Consider the following 18,632-nt stretch of genomic DNA (forward strand, 5'->3'; position numbering starts at 1 on the left):
CCAAAAAATATCCTCTGCCGCAGATCTTCCCCATCTCAAATGGCAGCCCCAGTCTTCTAGCTATTTAAGCCAAAAACCTTGGGGACATTCTTGATTCCTTTTCTTTACACCCCACACCAATCTATCAGCAAATTATTTCAGTTCTACTTGTTAAGTATGACTGGAATCTGATCAATTCTTACCTCCTCTGTAGCACTAGAACAAGCCATTATCAGTCTGGCTTGAACTATCAAAGTATCTTTTAACAAGCCTATCGACTTCCACTCTGCCAGCCAGGTACTTTTAAGAATCATTCATCTGCTCAGAACTCTAAGCAAAATTCAGGTCCTCGCCAGGGTCTTAAAGCACTAAATTATGTGTCATACTATCCCCTCATTCTTCCTGCTCTCATCCCTTGCTATTCTTCTTCTTGCTTGCTCCATTTAAGCCACAGAAGCCTCTTTCCTGTACCTTTAATACAGTATACACACTGTAGTCTTGGAACCTTTACATTGTTTGACTGTCATGCTGGAATGACTGCCCTTCCCCCAGAGATCTGCCTGGCCTACTACTCCCCTTCCTTCAGGTCTCTCCTCACCTCCTTAACTTATCAGAGAGGCCTTTCCTGATCATTCTATGAAATGGCTTATACACACAGACACACATACCCACAGCCTGCTTTATTTAATTGTCTGCCTAGCACCTTTCACCATATGATATTAAAAGCCGTCTATGGTTCTCTCACATAGTAGACTATAAGCTCCATGAAAACAGGGACTTCTGTTCACTCATCACCTGCACTGCTGGTTGACACTTATTGGGCGATCCAGGGATAAAATGGATGAATCTCCGTAGCTGCCTTTTAGGTAGCACCCTGCTTCCCCCGGGGCCAACTGCGGAGTCCAAAGGTAAACGTTGGCAGGGTTTCCCAGCAATAGGTTTAGGAAATTTGGCTCAACAGCCTCATTGAAAACACTGAAAAAGCCGACAAAGCTGAAAGTCACTGAGTGGTTGGTTAGATACAGTGGCAGCGTTTTTAAGAAACACTTGAGCAGTATAAACATGCAAAATAATGGTTGATCAGTAGGCAGCTAATTTAGTATTTGTTTATTTGTTGTGAGTTATTTCAAGCCAAAAGAAGCTCACCTTTCTGAACTACACATTCTGACGCTTTACTAAGGGTCATTCATACACAGTCACCAGGTTCCACCAGCTCTGCTCCTTGGCTCAGAGGAGTTTTGAAAACCTGCTGAGAAAAATTATCGCAGATCCGTTTGACCACAAGCCCGACGTTTTGAATGTTCGTTCTCAAATGCGCGTTCTCAAACGCCAGCAGACAGTGGGAGAAGCAGAGAAGAGGACCTGCCTAACTCAGGGTGGGCGGGGATGCGCTGCACGAGTTGACGCAGCTGACGCTCTGGCCCTGGGTCTCGCTCGCAGGTGCTGGGCGGTGGAGAAGCCAGAGGAGGAGGAGGAGAACGGACCCACGAACAATCCCTACGACTACAGGAGGCTCCTGCGCAAAACCTCCCAGCGCCGGCGCCTGGTCCCGCAGATGTAATCCGGCTGCCACAGTGGCCGCCGGAATGTGCCGGAGACTGCGGAGTGCAAGGGCCCAAGGGGAGGACGCTCAGGCGCTGAAGTCTCCGCTCGGACTTTGGCAGGGGTTTCCCGCGGCGCTCTCCCACCGCGAGTGGGGGGGGGGGGGCGCCTTCGGCACCTGTAAGGCCGAGACCTGGGAGCTTTTTTGATGCCGACTCGAAGCGCTCCCGCACCTTCCACTCCCCGCAGCGCACCAGCTGGGGCAACCCTGGCCCTGGCCCCCATTGTATCTCTTTGTTCACTTCTTTGCGCCTCCTTCTGAGAACCCGACGGCGCCTGACCTCTTGCTGACTACTCCTTTCTCATTATGGGTGACTTAAAAGATTTCTTATTTCATGGAAACTCCTCTCCCAGGACCGCGGGACACTCGCGGGCGAGTTGAGTCTGTGAGAACGGAATAAAGACAGAATGAAGGAGAAGCGCGAGGATGGTGTGCAAGTTTTGAAGAAGAACTTCATCTAAAATTCTTGTTTTCCCGTCCCTTGGTATTAAGGTTACTAAATAAAGGAAGTGCCTTGGAGAGTCCATGGCTTTCAGGGCTGGTCCGTTGTGTTCCCCTTTGGGGCCCAACCGGAGCGCGGGGGGGGCGGAGTGAGGTGCCTTCCTTCTTCATCCTCAAAGAACCCAACCACCATCACCCGCAGCACATATAAGAAGTTACAACCCGTACTTGAGACACAAACGTGGCCTCCAGGCAAATCTCCAAATCCCTCAACACTCCGCGCGCGCGCAAGCACACACCCTTCCCAGACGCTCACTGTGGCTTCCTTTGGCCCACCTGTAAATTTTTTGGTCCGCTACTGAGCGAACTGTCAGATGTTTTAAGTTCTCCCTGCCTGCAAATTTGAGGAAATCTCCCCTGTTCTGAATTTTGGTGAATTTAAGATGGAGGAGGAGGTCAGTGAGTGGGTAGAGGTTTGCATTCCTCGGTTGATGCATTTTATTTTAAAGTCCAGATTGAGCTCTTCTAAGAAACTGACGCCCTCCATATTTACGCAGCCTGGAGAGGGTGAGGAAGGGTGGCGCATTGATTTAATCAATGGCTGACATGGGAGGAGGGTTCTGGCTGGGATGGCGCTTTTCACTTCTGCAGGTGTCCCTGGCTCCTACAACCCTGGTCCAGAGCCGGGAGACTTTGGGGAACTATTCGAGTGGAGGATGAGGACCTGGCGACCGGCTGATAGCGTTTGTTCTGCCATTTGCTCACCCTACGCAAGTTTTTCTCCAACCCAGGTAGATGGTACTGACAGGTCCATTGAGATGTCTCGTACAAACACTTCACTTTACAAATGAGACCAGCCCGAGGGGAAACCTCCCACTGTGGCAGGGCTGAGCTTCAATGACAACGGCGCTCCACGTTCTGCTCTTTGCCTAGGTTCTCGCAGCAGCACCCCCGGCCAAGGGTTGTGACCCCGAGGGAGGAGCCACCCGGGGCTGGGTGGACCCACGTAGGAGCAATGCCTTGCAACAGGGAGGGAGGAGTCTGGCTCAAGCAGCCGGGAAACCTGCGGGCTGGGCACAGTTCACTGGCGTGTCTGGGAGTATGGAATCTCTGTAAACAGAGGTGATTCGGCCCCCTCCGCTCCTACCCAGCGTTCTAGCCACCAAGTGGAGGCCTTGGGGAGGCCTTGGGGGTAAAATCGAGCTTTCTGACAGGCCCCTTCCTCAATCCAAGATTTCCGAGTGGCCCCTGCAGACCAGAGCCCTGGGACCTTTGCCCTAAAGTTACTGCAAAGAAAGAAAACTGACCCTTTCCTTAAGCCCCCGCCCACCTTTTAAAGTGGAACCGAATAAAAGAATGGCAAGCCTTTGTTGAAAGGATGCAGTGTTTTTGTTTTTCTTTTGTATTTATTTTTCTTTTTTCTCTCCTTTTATTCCCCCCACTTCCCTTTTTACTCTGTCTTTCGACATGTAAGCACTGGGAGGATGCAAGGGAAAATTTGTAGCATACACTCTTCTTTGGCGAGCCTGCAACGCGATCTCTGGATAAACCAGGGACGGAAAATAGGTCAACTGAGGAAGCCGGCCCTGAGCGTGGATCTCTTCCCTAACGGAGGAAGGGCCATGGAAAAGCTTTTCTTGGGTGCTGGCCCGCCGTCCCTTCCCATTCAGAGGCTGCTTCCTTTGTGAACTAATGACTGCAATTATTATCTCCCTGAACGCTTTTGTTATCTCCATCCCCAAGCTCGAGGAAGGGGGTGTGGGCTCTTTTGCGAAAGAAAAGTCATTATAAAGCAAATTGCCATCTAGGGAGGGCCAGCGTTCAGGAAGGACAAATCAGATCCCAAGTGCATCTGAAGCAAGGGTGTTAAATAAAAAATGCAAATGCTATCCTTTGATTCAAAGTACTCAGAGCTGTGGGATGTAATAGAGTAGAATTTTAAGTCACCGCGTTTTTTAAAATCCGTGAAATCCAGGTGTGAATTCTACCTTCCTCGTGTTTTATTCTGTTTCTCGCTCCGGGGCTTTGTGTGTTTTTTAAATTCTTTTTTTAATGAACCTTTCTGTTATCGACCACTCATCCGTAATATAAAAATTCTGCCAACATAGTCTGCTGGCTTGAAGAAAAACATTTGCAGGATTTGGTGTGGACTCAAACAAAGAAAGTGTAATCTGCACTGTTGAAATGAGAGCTGCGGAGCTGCCCTGCCCGCGGCTCAGATGGCGAGACCCCCCAAGTCATTACACCCCAGGAGTTGCTACCTGGCTCCACTGGAGCATTGGAGCTGGGAGCGCTGGAAAGAGGGGCTGAACTGAGGCCTGGGTTGGTGCCCACCGAACACCCGCAGTCTCGTGCAGGCTTCTAAATACAACCAGCTCTGCACCCTCCCCTTTCCCGACTTCCTTTCTGGGCCCTGCGACCGCGGTACAGATCCAACGGCTCTGTCTGGCTTGGCTCCGGCACATGCGAAGGGAACAAAGCTTTGTAGAGAGAATTGACCAGGCCTCCACGTGCCTGGGGACACAGGACTTAAATTTTCACATGGCCATCCTGGGCCTCACGACGCCCTTCCTACGCCAGGGTTGAGAGGTATTAGCCCAGGCTGAGGATCCGTGGATCTCTGCTTTGGCAGCAGCTTTGGTGACTTGGTTAGGTCAGAGAAAGAGGGGCTGGAAAACAATGAAAATGAAAAGCATTCGCTCAAGGAGAGAAAGGGAGTGATACACTAGGAATGAAAGCCGCAGGAGTCTGGATGTAGCCCTTTCCCACCCGGTCCTCCTCGCCCTCTCTCCACCTGCCCAGGAACCGCTTGGTGTGCGGGACTCTGCTCTCAACTGCTAAAGGGAAAACAGCGCGAATTCAACGGACTCCGAATTCTCAGGGCGTCCTCCCTTTAACAGCTTTTAGAGCAAGGGAATTTTAAGACATGAGAGACTCTAACTGCCTCACGAAAGGAGAAACCCCTTTCAACACGCCACAGAAATAGCCAAAAAAAACCCGCCCCCGTCTCACATACACACACGCCCAGGCGAACGTTATCTTAAAGATTCTCAAGGGGAGGGGGGAGGTCACTGGTTTCAGGCCCGCTAAAAAGAGGGCCCAGAAGGAGATGCCTTCTTTCCTCCTTGGATTTGGAAAGCTCAAATTGCTTAGTTGGAAACTCTGTGCACGTCTACCACGCATGCACTGATTCCTGTCATACCTAAGAAACGGCCCTTCTACCCTTCCGCAGGTCAAGGTCACCTAATGACCTGATCCCATCCCCCATCTACAGTCAATCTTGCCAACTCTAGCTGCTCTCCCGCTCTGCTCTTCCTTGCCGCTGCCCCGCTAACCCCCTTCCAAGAAGTTTCCATTTGTTTTATTTTTTTTCCAGTCCCAGGCCCTCGGTTATAGACTCCAGCATAGATTGTAATTGCTTCAATCGGCAGTCCTTCTACCCAGCTGTCAGTCAGAACCTAGACGGTGGGTCCGGACACTTCGCACTCGAACTAGTGTGCCGCCAGGGATCTTGCGGCTCAATAGGCAGGTATTAGGCACTACTGAGGAGCTGAAATGAGTCCTTAAGCTTTTAGGCGTCCTTCCTCCACCATCCCCTCCCCAAGCTCGAGAAAGACTCCTGATTCCGACCCAGTCGCTGGGGCTCTCGAGATCACAGCGACCTGAGCACCCTCCTGAAGGCAGGCGACGCGGGAACCGCGCCTCCTTTTTTGCAACCAGAGCCAGATCCCAAACAACACGCCAGTCCTTGCGTATATAAGACTCCTTTCAGCCATCATTCCCGATTCGCCAAGGTCTCTCTAGTCCACCCTTTGCAGAGGCCAGCGCGCAGAAAGCCGCGTTAGCACCCTGGACAGCGCCTCTGGGCCCAGAGGGAAAGCCCGCACCCTCTCGCCTCGCCCTCTTCGGGAGCTCGCCCACACACCTCCCACCCACTCACTCCGATTCCAGCTCGTGCGTACTGTTTCTCATCCTCACCATTCAGCTCCCTCCCTCTCCCATATTTTTCTCCGCCACCCCCTCATCTATCCGTATTGGGCTCCCTCGCCTTCATAATCTCTCGGACGTTCATCGCTTTCCCATCTCCTGGCGGTGAGGACCCCTCGGTCCCCTTCCTTATTTAACCTCCACAGCTTTCAGAGCGCTGCCAAATCTCAAAGCCCCAACTCCAACACACACACACACACACACACACACACACACACACACACACACACACAAAAGCGCACGCAGACACGCACGTTTCCTGTCCCTGAGTGACATCCACCCTCTGCCGCGCGGTCGCCTGGTGCCCTCCTCCAGCCACACATACGCACGCGCGCAGGACTGAGCTGAGGGCAGCTCTCCGACACTTCGCACTCGGAGGCGATCTGCTCCAGTCTCTCAGCGCTAATGGCATCTCCCGGCTCCGGCTTTTGGTCCTTTGGGTCTGAAGATGGCTCTGGGAATCCCGAGAACCCTGGCACAGGTAAGAGAACCAGGACCTGAAGCAAGCGAGCTTTGAGGGTGGACTGGGGTTTGCGGAACTAGGAAAGACGAAGAATGTTTTCCACCTACAATAGGAAACTTCAGAGGCTTCGCCCTGCTCTCAGGGCAGGTTTCTGACGGCCCAAGAGACCAAAAACCCCACAGGTCTTTTTATCCACTAGGAAGACGCCCCAAGATTCCTGGGCCCATTCCGCTGAAGTCTGGGCTAGGCTTCCCATCAGAGGTGTCTCCCCGACCCTCAATTCCGTGGGCCTGGGTCACTGCCACCATTTTGGTGTCTAGTCCTAGAGAGAGACAGAGTCACAGTGGGGAAAGGATAAATTGGAAAGGGGAGAGAATTATTGGTTTGGAAGGAGAGCCTACAAGGAAAAGGAGCGGCTTAGGTGTCTAGGGAAACTCGCCCGAGCGAGGCGGGAAGGGGAGGGGACTGGCACCTAGAAGGCAAGTGCAGGGGGCCACTGTGTGGGCTTCTCTTTGGGAAAAGAATCAGAGAACTAAGGCCCAAGCGGGATCACCAGGCTCCCGCGCACCTCCCGCACCTGCCCGCAGTTCCGAACCCTGGGCGGCCCCTTCCCGGACCCTGGGTTTATTCACGTTGTTCACATCGAATGAAATTTCACACGTCGTCTTGTCTGCTCTTTTCTTTCTGCTTCGCCGACTTCCTGCCTGTCTTTCCTGACAGCAAGAGCCTGGTGTCAGGCGGCCCAGAAGTTCACGGGCGGCATCGGGAACAAGCTGTGTGGTGAGTGCCCTGGCCCAGGGGAGGGAAGCGAACAGGGCTGGACACCTGAGGCCCGGGCGCAAAGCCACCTTCTCAACTCCGCATCCCCAGCAGCGGAGTCAGGATTACTAGTCCGGGACAGGCGGGGGAGAAGGAGCCCGGTTCCGGCGGGAGGCTGACTGGGGTCTGTTCTCCGTGTCCTTGCCCAGCTCTGCTCTACGGAGACGCTGAGAAGCCCGCGGAGAGTGGCGGGAGCGAGCCCCCGCGATCCACCGCCCCGAAGGCCGCCTGTGCCTGTAATCAGAAGCCTTGCAGCTGTCCCAAAGCGGATGTCAACTATGCGTTTCTATATGCTACAGGTAAAGGCGCCTCGCGGGCCCCGGGGAGCCGCTGCCCCGCGCTTGTCCCATCCCTAACAGCCGCTGGGAGGAACCCGGTGCCCTGAGCTAGACCCCAGGCTTCCAGGCGGAGGGAGGAGACTGACCTTACGAGAATATTCAGCTGAGAGTGAGACACACAGGTCCCGTGCCCTGGGTACGAGACCCGACCCTAACCTTTGCGTGGCCCTGGGCGCCGGAGTTGCAAGGGGCTCTAGGGGGCTGTGGGGCCGCGGCGCTCTTCCAGCAGCGCCACCCTGAGGGCTGGGACTGGCAGAGGTGCCCTCGCACGCGCAGCTCCGGGTTGGCTTCTTGGTGGCACTTAGGCCTCGGAGGAAACTCCGTTTCCAGTTCAAATTTGCAAAGACTTTCTAGATCGCAAGAGTAATTTGTAGCTGGCGATTTCACTGGAAAACGATTCTGTCACCTGAAACCTGCACGCGTTTTTTGCTCCTTTGTGTTCACATACCTAGTCATCCAAACAAGTGCGCGACCCACACACGCACACAGATTTTGGAAACAGCGGACCTTCCTAATAGGCCAGAAATCCTAACTAATATTGCCGGTTCCACTTTGCCTGGGTTGCCCAAAGGCGTTCCTCAAACATTTCTGACATGAAGAATTTCCATAGTCGTTTAGGATGATTTACGTACTGAGAAATAACATTTAGGATGAACTCTGTAAAGAGGCCCACTCTTTTTTAAAATAAAGCAAACTAGTTTTTAATTGAGATGCAAGAATTTACTTGAGGTGGGGGAAGAAATCATAATTTCTCTCATTCCTCCGTCTTTGAAAAATGCCTCCATTTAAAGAAAACGCTGTGCGTTTCCAGAAGTTCTTTTTCAAACATACAATTGCTCAATTCATTTTAAAAATTTCTGGATCAAGATCTTACCTGGGAATTTTCATAGTAAAATTAAAATGTGGCATTTTGATCCCATTCCTTAGATCTGCTGCCAGCGTGTGATGGAGAAAGACCCACCTTAGCGTTTCTACAGGATGTTATGGATATTTTGCTTCAGTATGTGGTGAAAAGTTTCGATAGATCAACCAAAGTGATTGATTTCCATTACCCTAATGAGCTTCTTCAAGAGTATAATTGGGAATTGGCAGACCAACCACAAAGTTTGGAGGAAATTTTGATGCATTGCCAAACAACTCTAAAATATGCAATTAAAACAGGTATTGTCTCATCAGAAATAATAAAGCTTTTTTTCTTTCACAATCTTTATTTTTCTATAAAATATTTTCTGTTTTATTGAGTTGCTGATATTTTCAAATGTACAAAATTACTTTCATCATTTAAAAGTAATCATTATTAGAATGATTCAAATCAAAAGCAACTTTTACTATTAGTGTGAATAATGTGTCTGAAGTTGATAATTTCAGAAACATTATCTCATTATAACTTGTCATATTTTGCATTGCACATATTTGGCCATGGAGATTAACCACTGATGTAGAAACAACCATTTGTCAGCAGAGGCCAGTAGAAAGTGACGCAAAATGCAGGGAAAGGGGAACATGAAAATGAACACTCAAAAAAAAAAAAAACATGATCCAAACAAAAGCCCAAATACTAATGTAGCACTGGTAATTTCCTTGGTACAGAAATGGTCAGAATTGGACCAACCATCCTATGTAATATTTTAGCATTGTCTCAAATGGCTAACACTTTAGTTTTGAACTCCAGGTTGTTTCTATTTTTAAAGAGCTGTACACAAAAGAAAACACAATTCAAAGTATCTTAACAATTCAGCCATATTATACAAGGATGTATGCTTCATAGCCATCTTATATAAGATAGAAGAGAAAGGGGGGACAGTGGAAATCAGATATCATTAGCACCGAATTTATTGCTTTTTCATAGTACTCTTCATACTCTTTTATAGTGCCAGGTATACCATTTATTTGGGATGCATTCTAAGTTTTCATTTTTGTCTACACAAAGTGAGCTATTCATCTCTCAAGTCATGATTATCTCTTCCTTTTCTACATTGTCTCTAATCATCCTGATACATGGCAACACTATACTTAATTAAAGCAATAAAAATAAGTATAACTGAATTTTCCAGGGGGGTGGGGGAAAGGGAGAGACTTTGTGAATCTAGATCGGTTTGTGGCTATTTGATTTGGAGCTAAATTTTATCTATATCATTCTAATCAACAGCAAGTGTTTGCTGTGTGATTTTAGCTCATTGTGTGGGGGTGGGGAGCATTCTTTGCACATTCTTTATACCAATGGAGAGGAAAGATATGGATAGAAGAAATCTTAGAAGATTATTTACTGGATTATTAGTATTTGCTTCTGTGAGACTATAGACGTAGAACTAGACATATAGAGAGAGGAATTTAGCTTGGTGATTTCTATCAAGCTCAATCTGTGCAGCATGATTTTTGAAGACTTGTCAGATATCATTCTCAATTATGTTCATGGATAATCCACATGATGTATATACTAGGCATTAAAAATGGTTTTTTTCCTCCCAGCTTTTCATGTATCTGTAAGTACAAACTGAACAATCCTTTTAATTCACTTTTGTCTGAACCATTCCCCTCACCTAATATTTAAATGTTAATAGTAAAATGCTACCTGTTAATTTTTTGCTACCAAACCAAAAAGAATCTATACAAATGTTAGATTCATCCTTAAAAGCTGTTGGTGTATGAAATACAATTTAAAGAGTTAAGGTAATGGGAATTGCAAGCCAATGAAAATAATTCTGTCTGTGAATGTTCCAGTTAGAGTCAGGAAAACATAGGTCAATTCAACACGTTGGTTTTTACCATAATGCTTGTAAAACTTTTGGTCAAGTGTAGCTCTAATGCATGTTATTTAAAGTTCAGGGAAAAAGATGATTGATTAAGTTAGATTCAATATTAGTATAATTCATACATAGTCTTCTGGTCTTCCACCCTACCTTCCAATAGCATTTCAAAGAATTAACAGCAGTCCTTTCTCTAACTAGTGAGTTTAGAGGGTTTAATGTTTTTAGCTTGACAACTAGCACTATTTAGAGTCTGTAAAGTAGTTACCACCCATTTTAATGCTTCTCATGAGATTCTTTTATAAAAATGCATCTTATCATCTGCTTTCTACTGAGAGTCCTTAACCTAATTTCCACTTGGGCTCCAAACTTAGAGAGGAGTGAAGTGCAGTGAGGAAATACTTTTAAAATTACCTCTGTAGGAAATGTTTAGAACTGAAAACTGCCAAGAATGAGAATGATAGAATCCTGAAATAATTAGCTTTTTAGAGTCCTTAGATTTGGTGGTGGTGGTGTTATTTGGGTGATGGAAGGGTTAAATATGTCTTGAGTCTCTTAACCAAACCATCAGACAAAGGAATTGAAACGTCAATAAGTGAGGCCCTCTCTGGGTGCAAGTTGCCAGTGCAAATAGAGCAGCATGCAGCACTTTGGATTCCTACCCAGCTGATTACAGACAAGCAGTCTGTGCATCCTTCCTGGCTCTTTCGCTAATCTGCAGAGAGCATTCCAGAGCTGGGAGCTGCTCTAATCTCACCTTTCAAACTCGCTGTCTCCCGGGCTGCTCAGGCTAGGTGGCCACGGGATTCCTGGAACAGAGCCTCGCAGCACAGGCAGCACAAGACCCGGTGGGGGCAGCAGCAGCCACTGGGTGCCAGGGCTGCTGGGCGGGACAGCTGGCAAGCTCCAGGGCAGGTCTCTCACCCCCTTTCTCTCAGTGAGCACTGCTGTGATTCCCCTGCAGTTTGTCAGGGTCACGCGAAGGGAGCAAAATAATATTTCTGCAGAAATCAAGAGGTCATATTGTTTCGACCTGTCCAACTATCTCCCTCTGTGTTTTCACATCATTATCAGTGAATGAAAAATTTTAGGGAAATAAGTGTAATGGGAGACCAAGGTCAAAAAAATATAGAAGGGAGATGGGCCATCGAAGTATAAAACTTGTTTCTACAGTTTCCCAAAGGCAGTCACCAGGTGGAACTGGCTTTTTGACATCCGTGGGCCATGACACAGGCCTTGGAATCCCTCTCAATTTTATGCAGAGGTTTTCATGCCAAAATTTCCATAGAGTTAAATAGTGTGTGACAGTGGACACCAGGTTCCTGGTGAAAATGCGTATGAATTGGGAGAGTAGGTTAATGGATAGATTCCCTAATCCTTAGTAATTTCCTCCCTCTAAGGAAATGCCTTAAGGAAGAGAAATGCAGGGGCACCAGGAGGGAGAAGAAGGCTATGATCTCAGCTGTGAGCGCTAATGAAATGGGGAGTCAATGAGGCAGAGAGGAACCTAGGGTTGTTCCAGACAGGCGGCGGCAGCAGCAACAGCAGCAGGGGCAGCAAAGGAGGCTTTTTCACTTTCTGTGGATGCATGAACTGACAGGGTCAGCATCAGAGGGCCTGGAAAAAAGCATAAAAGATAGAAGGTCACTGTGCAAGGCCATGGGAGGTAAAACGATGGCAGAGATCAGGTTGAAAGCTGCACAAAACCCAATCTCTTTCAAATGTGCTCTTTTCTTTCCCAGCTCCTATCTTTTCTCAGCATCTAATTGTCTACCCACATGCAGTAGCCTGATAAGAGAGCACTTCAGTCCTAGCGATATATATGCTGTGTGTTAACTTTTGTCCTCACTTTCCCCATTGCCTTCCTTTATCTTGTTTTGCCCTTGTTGGCATGAGAGACTTTCACATCCCCAGGCTTCAGACAGGTGTCCAGTAAGTGGAAAGTACCTTTTTATCAGATGCTATTTCCATAATCGTTCATTTCCCCAAATTTTTGCTGCTAAGCAAATCACAGATTTATAGATAGGCTTTTATGGAGCAAGACAAGGAAAAGGAATTCTAATGAGATAGTTACCATCACATTTAAAATAATAGCCTCAGGAGTATTTGGATGTCAACCCCTTTAGAGAGTCTTAGAGAAATCCAGAAATTAATTAGGTAAGCCTTGCTAATGGACTGATGAGTCCATTGACTGTATCTTCCTGTATCTTATTGATGAGACAGTGATGTTGACTGTATTCAGCTTTAAGTCGCATCTATGAAAGAGTTCTGTTGTTTATAATTAAATATTTAGACAGAAAAGAATTGACAAGAATTAGGTTTATCCATACCATCTTTAAACAATTATCACCTTTTGAACCCAGGACAAATAATTCAACAGAATGTCCTATTTTCTCATTTTTTCCTTGTCTTTTGTAATCATCAGCTATTTGTCACTGATATTATTATGAATGCTGGCATGCCTGGTGGATGTCACGGTATGACTGATTCCAAAGCAGCTTCCACAAAAACGGATTTTTAGCAGCACTAATGTAAACAAGAAAAGCCTATCTTTGAATAGCTTTGAATTGCACTAGCACTCTAGTTTTCAAATATATTGAAAGAATGCTAGGAAATAAGCTAGTGTCCACCTTGCAGACCACATTTATTCTTTTTAATACAGAACACTTAAAGGATGATTTTTAGAGTATGTTTTAAGAAATGCCAAAGATCCAAAATAGTCTTTCTTGTTAGAGGAAATGTTCCTTCAGGGTGTGTGTGTCTGTGCATGCACACATGCATGTTGAGTTTCTGAATATGGATGTCCTATTACTGAAGGATCTTTCAAGGTTCTTTAGCTAGAGAAATTATGTGTTTGAGAGGCACTTATTTTCATTGGATTCAGTCCTGATTCTGGTATTCCATTTTATTCAGGGCATCCCAGATATTTCAATCAACTCTCCACTGGACTGGATATGGTTGGATTAGCAGCAGACTGGCTGACATCAACAGCAAACACTAACATGTGAGTAGTTAAATGTGTTCTTATGTAACCCAGGATATTCCTTTGTGAGATTCTATAGTCTTTATTCTACGTCTCATGTGAAAATCTCTTTATTAAGTAGCCCCTAAATAGTGATATGGACATCAGATGTACATCGTTGTTTGCTCTAGCTTAATAGGATATAGTCCTGATAGAACTTTCATACAAAGCTATACAACATTTTTTTAAACATAGAAAGGACATTTTTGCATTTTGGGTTTATAATTATATATATCATAAAAGAGAAATGAGACTAGATGTTGTCTTTATTTATTCAATATGATAAATGACCCTTGTGCACTAAGCCAATAATTGAAGCTCTTAACTTTATAAATAAATAAAAATAAGCAAACCTTTTAGAAGACATAATTTTCTCTCCGCTTAATGTAAAATCATAAGTTTTGTGACTGTAGGGCTTGAAAAAGGAAATGGTTCTGTAGATACGTACATACATAAAATGTGGCCATTAATTGCTATGTTTCAGGTTCACCTATGAAATTGCTCCAGTATTTGTGCTTTTGGAATATGTCACACTAAAGAAAATGAGAGAAATCATTGGCTGGCCAGGGGGCTCTGGCGATGGGATATTTTCTCCTGGTATATGACATTTCAACTTTTCTTTGTGTTTCTTTCTTCTGGTATGCAATGCCCTATTACAAACCTAGGAAATCTTTAATATCTAGTCTGTATTTCTGCTTAGGATAAATAGGCTGAATTTTGATCAAAATAATGAGTGTCATTATGTACATGACTATTGACCATGCCTCCAAACCTATCCCATGGTTGGACATTAGTTATTTGTGTTCAAAAAGCATAGGAACGAAGATGATGTTTGCCCAGTACTTCTATTAGGAACCCACATACAGGATGTATGCATCATGTGGAACAAAAAAATTTTCATAATAAGAGAATTCACTCTCCATGCTCTTCCCAGAATTAGAGAAAGGAAAAGGGTAGCAGGCTCTTTTAATAAAGCATTTTGTGTTTGAGAGTGCATGACAGGCAGATCTACTAAATAGATTTTAAGTACCTTGTCCCTTTCAAGTAACAAGCAGAGAAGCTGATTTATACTAATTTCAAGGAGGACAGAGACAGTTTGTTAGAGCTAAAGGAGAAGGTGATGCTTTCTTCAAGAATTTTCTCCTTCCTTCTCCTCTTTATCATGACATTCAATCTCTTCCATCCTGCCTTTTATCACTCATCATTGCATCTAAGCTCCATTATTTACACCTCTTCCAGCCAAGAAAATCAAACTAAAATAAAGCCCTGCCCTTGGTTCCCCAGTGTGTTTGTGACCTTGGTTCAATGCTGAGAAGAAAAGAAGCTAGGCAGGCTGTGGAAAGAGAGAGTCACTGACCCGTTGAAAAGAAACCTGGTGTGCAGATCATCACCTAATCAGAGGCATGAAGGAGGTCATCATAATGGGGTGGGTGCTCCCCTAGGGCTCAGTACCCTGAGCCAGTGCCACACCTGCCATTGTACCAGGTCTAGCAAAGGCCACATTGTGATTGCTCTTCAGCAAATCTACAAAGACAAGGGGATGATGAGGGAGAGATGAAATAAAGAACAGGTGGAAAGAAGACGTGATCAGCAAGCAACAGTGGCCTCAAAGCCAGAGCTTAAATCAAGCAGCTTTACGGACGAGCTTAGATCTGCTATTTTATTTTATGTTTTTAAAGATATAGCACATTTTTCAGGTGCTGAAGGAAAACCTGTTAGTTAAATTGTAGGGAAAGTGAGACTTTTCAAGTCTTTGAACACCAGCTGTGATAAATTTTAAGCTAACCTTTATTTTGTAGGGAACTTAGTGCTTAGTTTTTCTCTGGAAAAGCATCCCCTATTGAGGGAGCTTTGCCATTATTGCATGGATCTAATGCTCTTAAGATTTAGGCTATTTTTCATGAGCAATTAGGTAGGGTTCAGAAATAATCACTTCTACCTTTATTCTTCCCCTCTTATTAGGTTGGTTGTGTGATTGAGTTGCCCCTGAGGGAGCCAGGAGCATCCTGGGCTCTATTTTAATGGTTCCTAGGAAGGAGGAGAGAACAGCTGCTCCTGGGGACCCTAAAAAAATGACCAAAGGGGCTTGGGACAGGCCTAATTTACCTGGCTGGTCTTGGAACCAACCTGCCCCAGAAAATACGCACCCAGAGAAAGCATGCTCTCTGGCAGTTCTGCTAAGCCAGGTATGGGTGAAGGGCTCCCCAGATACCCTCATCAGTGACAGGGATGATCAACAGGGAGAGTTAGACAAGACTCAAGCTTGATCATGAGGCTCCTTTCTTGTATCCTGAAGACCCCAAATGGAAGAAGTCATAGATGTCATGCTACAATATAATGTAGACATTGCAAAGTGGGGAGGGGACAGAAGGAAAGGCCTTTGGCAACTTGTTTCTTCTTTGCTCTCTATAAACATTACAGAGGGAAGGTTGATAACATCCTTAATCGTTAATGGATGTCTTTCTAAGTAGCAGTTAGCCTTATTCCTGGAGTAAAGGGTCTTATGATTGAAGGGGTGGTGATAAGGAAAACTCACACATATTATGTGCCTGAGATCTGAAAGTCCCATTGCCTGGGACTAAGCATGAAGAGTTAGGTCTGTTGCTGAATCTATACCTCTATTACATCCAGAGGTTTCATGCTTCCTGGAAAGTCCTTTGGTATGTCTAGAAAAAAATCTGTTTATGTGACATCACCTGTGCTGGCAGCCAGAGAAGACTGAGCACTCCTCACTGCTCAGCAAGTCATGAAGGCCTGAGGGGGAAAGAGGGAAGGCTGGACTTCTCACAAACCTTTCATACCTATAGGCTTTTCAGAATGATTCAGGGCTTGCTTTTGCACCCTTTCTTTGAAATATTCATGGGCAATAAATGCACACAGGGCTTGCGCGTCTGTCTTCCTGCCCATGCTGCACAAAGCAGTCCGCCCTGTCCAGGGCCCCTCCCAGGGCTGCTGAACCCTCAGGCAGAGAACAACTGAGGTGCAACTGAAGAGAGGGAAGGCAGAGCCAGAAGCTTCTTGGATAAGTGTCCTGTGAAATGCACTTTCCTTGTGTATATCTTCTCTGTCTTCCACTTGCCTTCTCCCCAGCCTGTCTGAGAAGAATGAGAGCAGCAGTTCTCAACAGGAGAATTTTGCCCCCAATTTTTTCACATAGGGGACATTTCTGGTCATCTCTCTGGGGAGGCATAGTGCTGCTGGCATCTGTTGGGTAGAGGCCAGGGATGCTGCTAGACATCCTGCAATGCACAGGACAGCCCCCCAAAATATCATTCAGTCCCAGGATGGAGAAATCATAGCTAGAGGGCAAGTTCCTTTAAAAGCCATTTCATTTCCCAATAGCATCCTACACAGTCAGACTTTCAGACAGGGTGTCTGCTCAGAGCAGGTCTGACCTAGATTCTGCTTGTCCCATGTCTCTGGGGTCCAGAAGAAGGAGGAATCATCCTTATTCTGACTGGTGGCAGAGCCATGATCTGGTTGATGAGAGCCACGATCTGGCTGATGACTGCTCTGTGTCAGGCTGCCTGCTGGCATCAGAGCCAGGGCTCATGAGGCAAAGATCGTGCCCATGTGGGCCCTTCAGCTAGGTACAGAGAACCCTTCTGCTCCTCAGCCACATGAAAGGGAGGGAACTCAAAGTACTCACATAATGGCAGGGCCTACGTTTGTCCCTCTTTGGGTGAGAGGAGAGATGGAAGCTTCACTCTGCCTCATGATCTCGCAACGTCCATGCCAGCATATTCATTTGGGTGCATAACAATCTGTCTTTTTCCTGAATAGCAAAACTCCTAACCTTTCCAAAATCTTTGCTTAACAAATAAAACTCTACATTTTAGATATAAATTTTATTGTATGAAATCCTTGACAATGATAGGAGAACACAGAAAAAGTAACTCAATAAGAATTTAAAATTCCCTTAGTTGCATGTCTTCCTATAATTATAAAATATAATTTTGTTAACTCTTATGATTGTATTTTAATGATGTCTTTAAGAGGGAAGAACTGTTTAGGGGAAATTAGTAACAAATGACTGTGATGAGATGGGCTTGGATGTTTGTTCTCATCATGTAATAATTGTTGATCAACAGTCCACATCATTAACAGCAACTGATTTGTCTCAGTTCAAGTGCAAGGCATTATATGAACTAAAATGAAAAGAAATAAGTCTACTACATGAGGCTACAAGTAAGATTTTCCTAGCCCTGATGCAAAATGACGACACCTGCAAGTTGAGAAGGAAGGCAACAATTTCTCAGTTCTTAAAAGCTTCTTCAAAGGGCTCCTAACAAGAGCAAAATAGATTGCTGTTCCCTTTAGTGACAGGGATGGTGCGGCGGGCGGGACACACACACACGACATCCACCCTATGGTTGGGCCCAATGCTTCTTCTCTGGGCCCTCTTAGCCAGTCCCTGAGTCTGAGGGTTCAGTTCAAGGATAGCCAGTAAGAAGGTCTTCTCCCCTGTCCAAGGAGGACTCTAGGTCAGTAGAAACAGGAATGTGGCTTGCACGTGAAATGATGTTGATAATGACTAGAAAAGTTAACTGTGTTGCTGTACATTTTAGGTGGCGCCATATCTAACATGTATGCCATGCTGATTGCACGCTTTAAGATGTTCCCAGAAGTCAAGGAGAAAGGAATGGCCGCTGTTCCCAGGCTCATTGCCTTCACATCTGAGCATGTACGTGTTTCTTTTCTTTCCAAGTTTAAGGTTATATTCTGTAAAGCCTGGGTTGAAGGAATGATTATTTGGAAATGCTTTATCCTTAGGGGTTTTCTTTCCAGAAGATAATTCTTGGAAAAGAATGAAGGGAGAGAACAGCTGAGTGGTACAAAGGGGTGAACTCCTTTCTCTTTGAAATTCAGGAAAATGGTCAGAGAGAAGCAGGATGCTTTTATCTACAGTTCCTACAGTTAATTTTTTAGTAATAATGTTGTATGTTGGGGGAAGGGTGAGAGGAAAGAAAGCAGAGTGACTATGAACTCATTTGGATGGTCCATACGGTGCCTACATAACTCAAAACCCAAAAATACCCTGTAGATTATGTCTTTGTGTTTAAAAATTCTGATTATATATTCTACCCTCATGGTGTCTTGAACCATTTAATATTAACCATTGACTTAACCAGAGGTTTCATCACTGTAGAGCAAAGGCATAGTGATCTGTCATAGTTCATCTCTGGACCAGATCTGTCTCAGCCAATCACAGGCTCCTACCTACCACAAGCTG

The 18,632-nt window shown here is 45.7% G+C and overlaps 2 protein-coding genes across 2 annotated transcripts in view; both read left to right on the forward strand.

Annotated features, from left to right (window-relative positions):
• Positions 1-1,661, forward strand: part of MYO3A (myosin IIIA) — a 223,605-nt gene extending 221,944 nt beyond the window's left edge. Inside the window, exon 33 of the mRNA XM_090268047.1 lies at positions 1,420-1,661. Coding sequence (XP_090124173.1) covers positions 1,420-1,540 — 121 coding nt within the window. The 3' untranslated portion in view covers positions 1,541-1,661. The remainder of the gene's footprint in view (positions 1-1,419) is intronic.
• A 4,609-nt stretch (positions 1,662-6,270) lies between these two features.
• Positions 6,271-18,632, forward strand: part of GAD2 (glutamate decarboxylase 2) — a 79,008-nt gene continuing 66,646 nt past the window's right edge. The window contains exons 1-7 of the mRNA XM_090266626.1: positions 6,271-6,491; positions 7,194-7,253; positions 7,442-7,591; positions 8,558-8,791; positions 13,291-13,381; positions 13,884-13,996; positions 17,968-18,083. Of these exons, the coding sequence (XP_090122752.1) occupies positions 6,416-6,491; positions 7,194-7,253; positions 7,442-7,591; positions 8,558-8,791; positions 13,291-13,381; positions 13,884-13,996; positions 17,968-18,083 (840 nt within the window). The 5' untranslated portion in view covers positions 6,271-6,415. The remainder of the gene's footprint in view (positions 6,492-7,193; positions 7,254-7,441; positions 7,592-8,557; positions 8,792-13,290; positions 13,382-13,883; positions 13,997-17,967; positions 18,084-18,632) is intronic.

This window comes from Furipterus horrens, unplaced genomic scaffold, assembly GCF_987537825.1.
Source record: "Furipterus horrens unplaced genomic scaffold, mFurHor1.1.pri manual_scaffold_2, whole genome shotgun sequence".
NCBI classification, from domain to species: Eukaryota; Metazoa; Chordata; class Mammalia; order Chiroptera; family Furipteridae; genus Furipterus; species Furipterus horrens.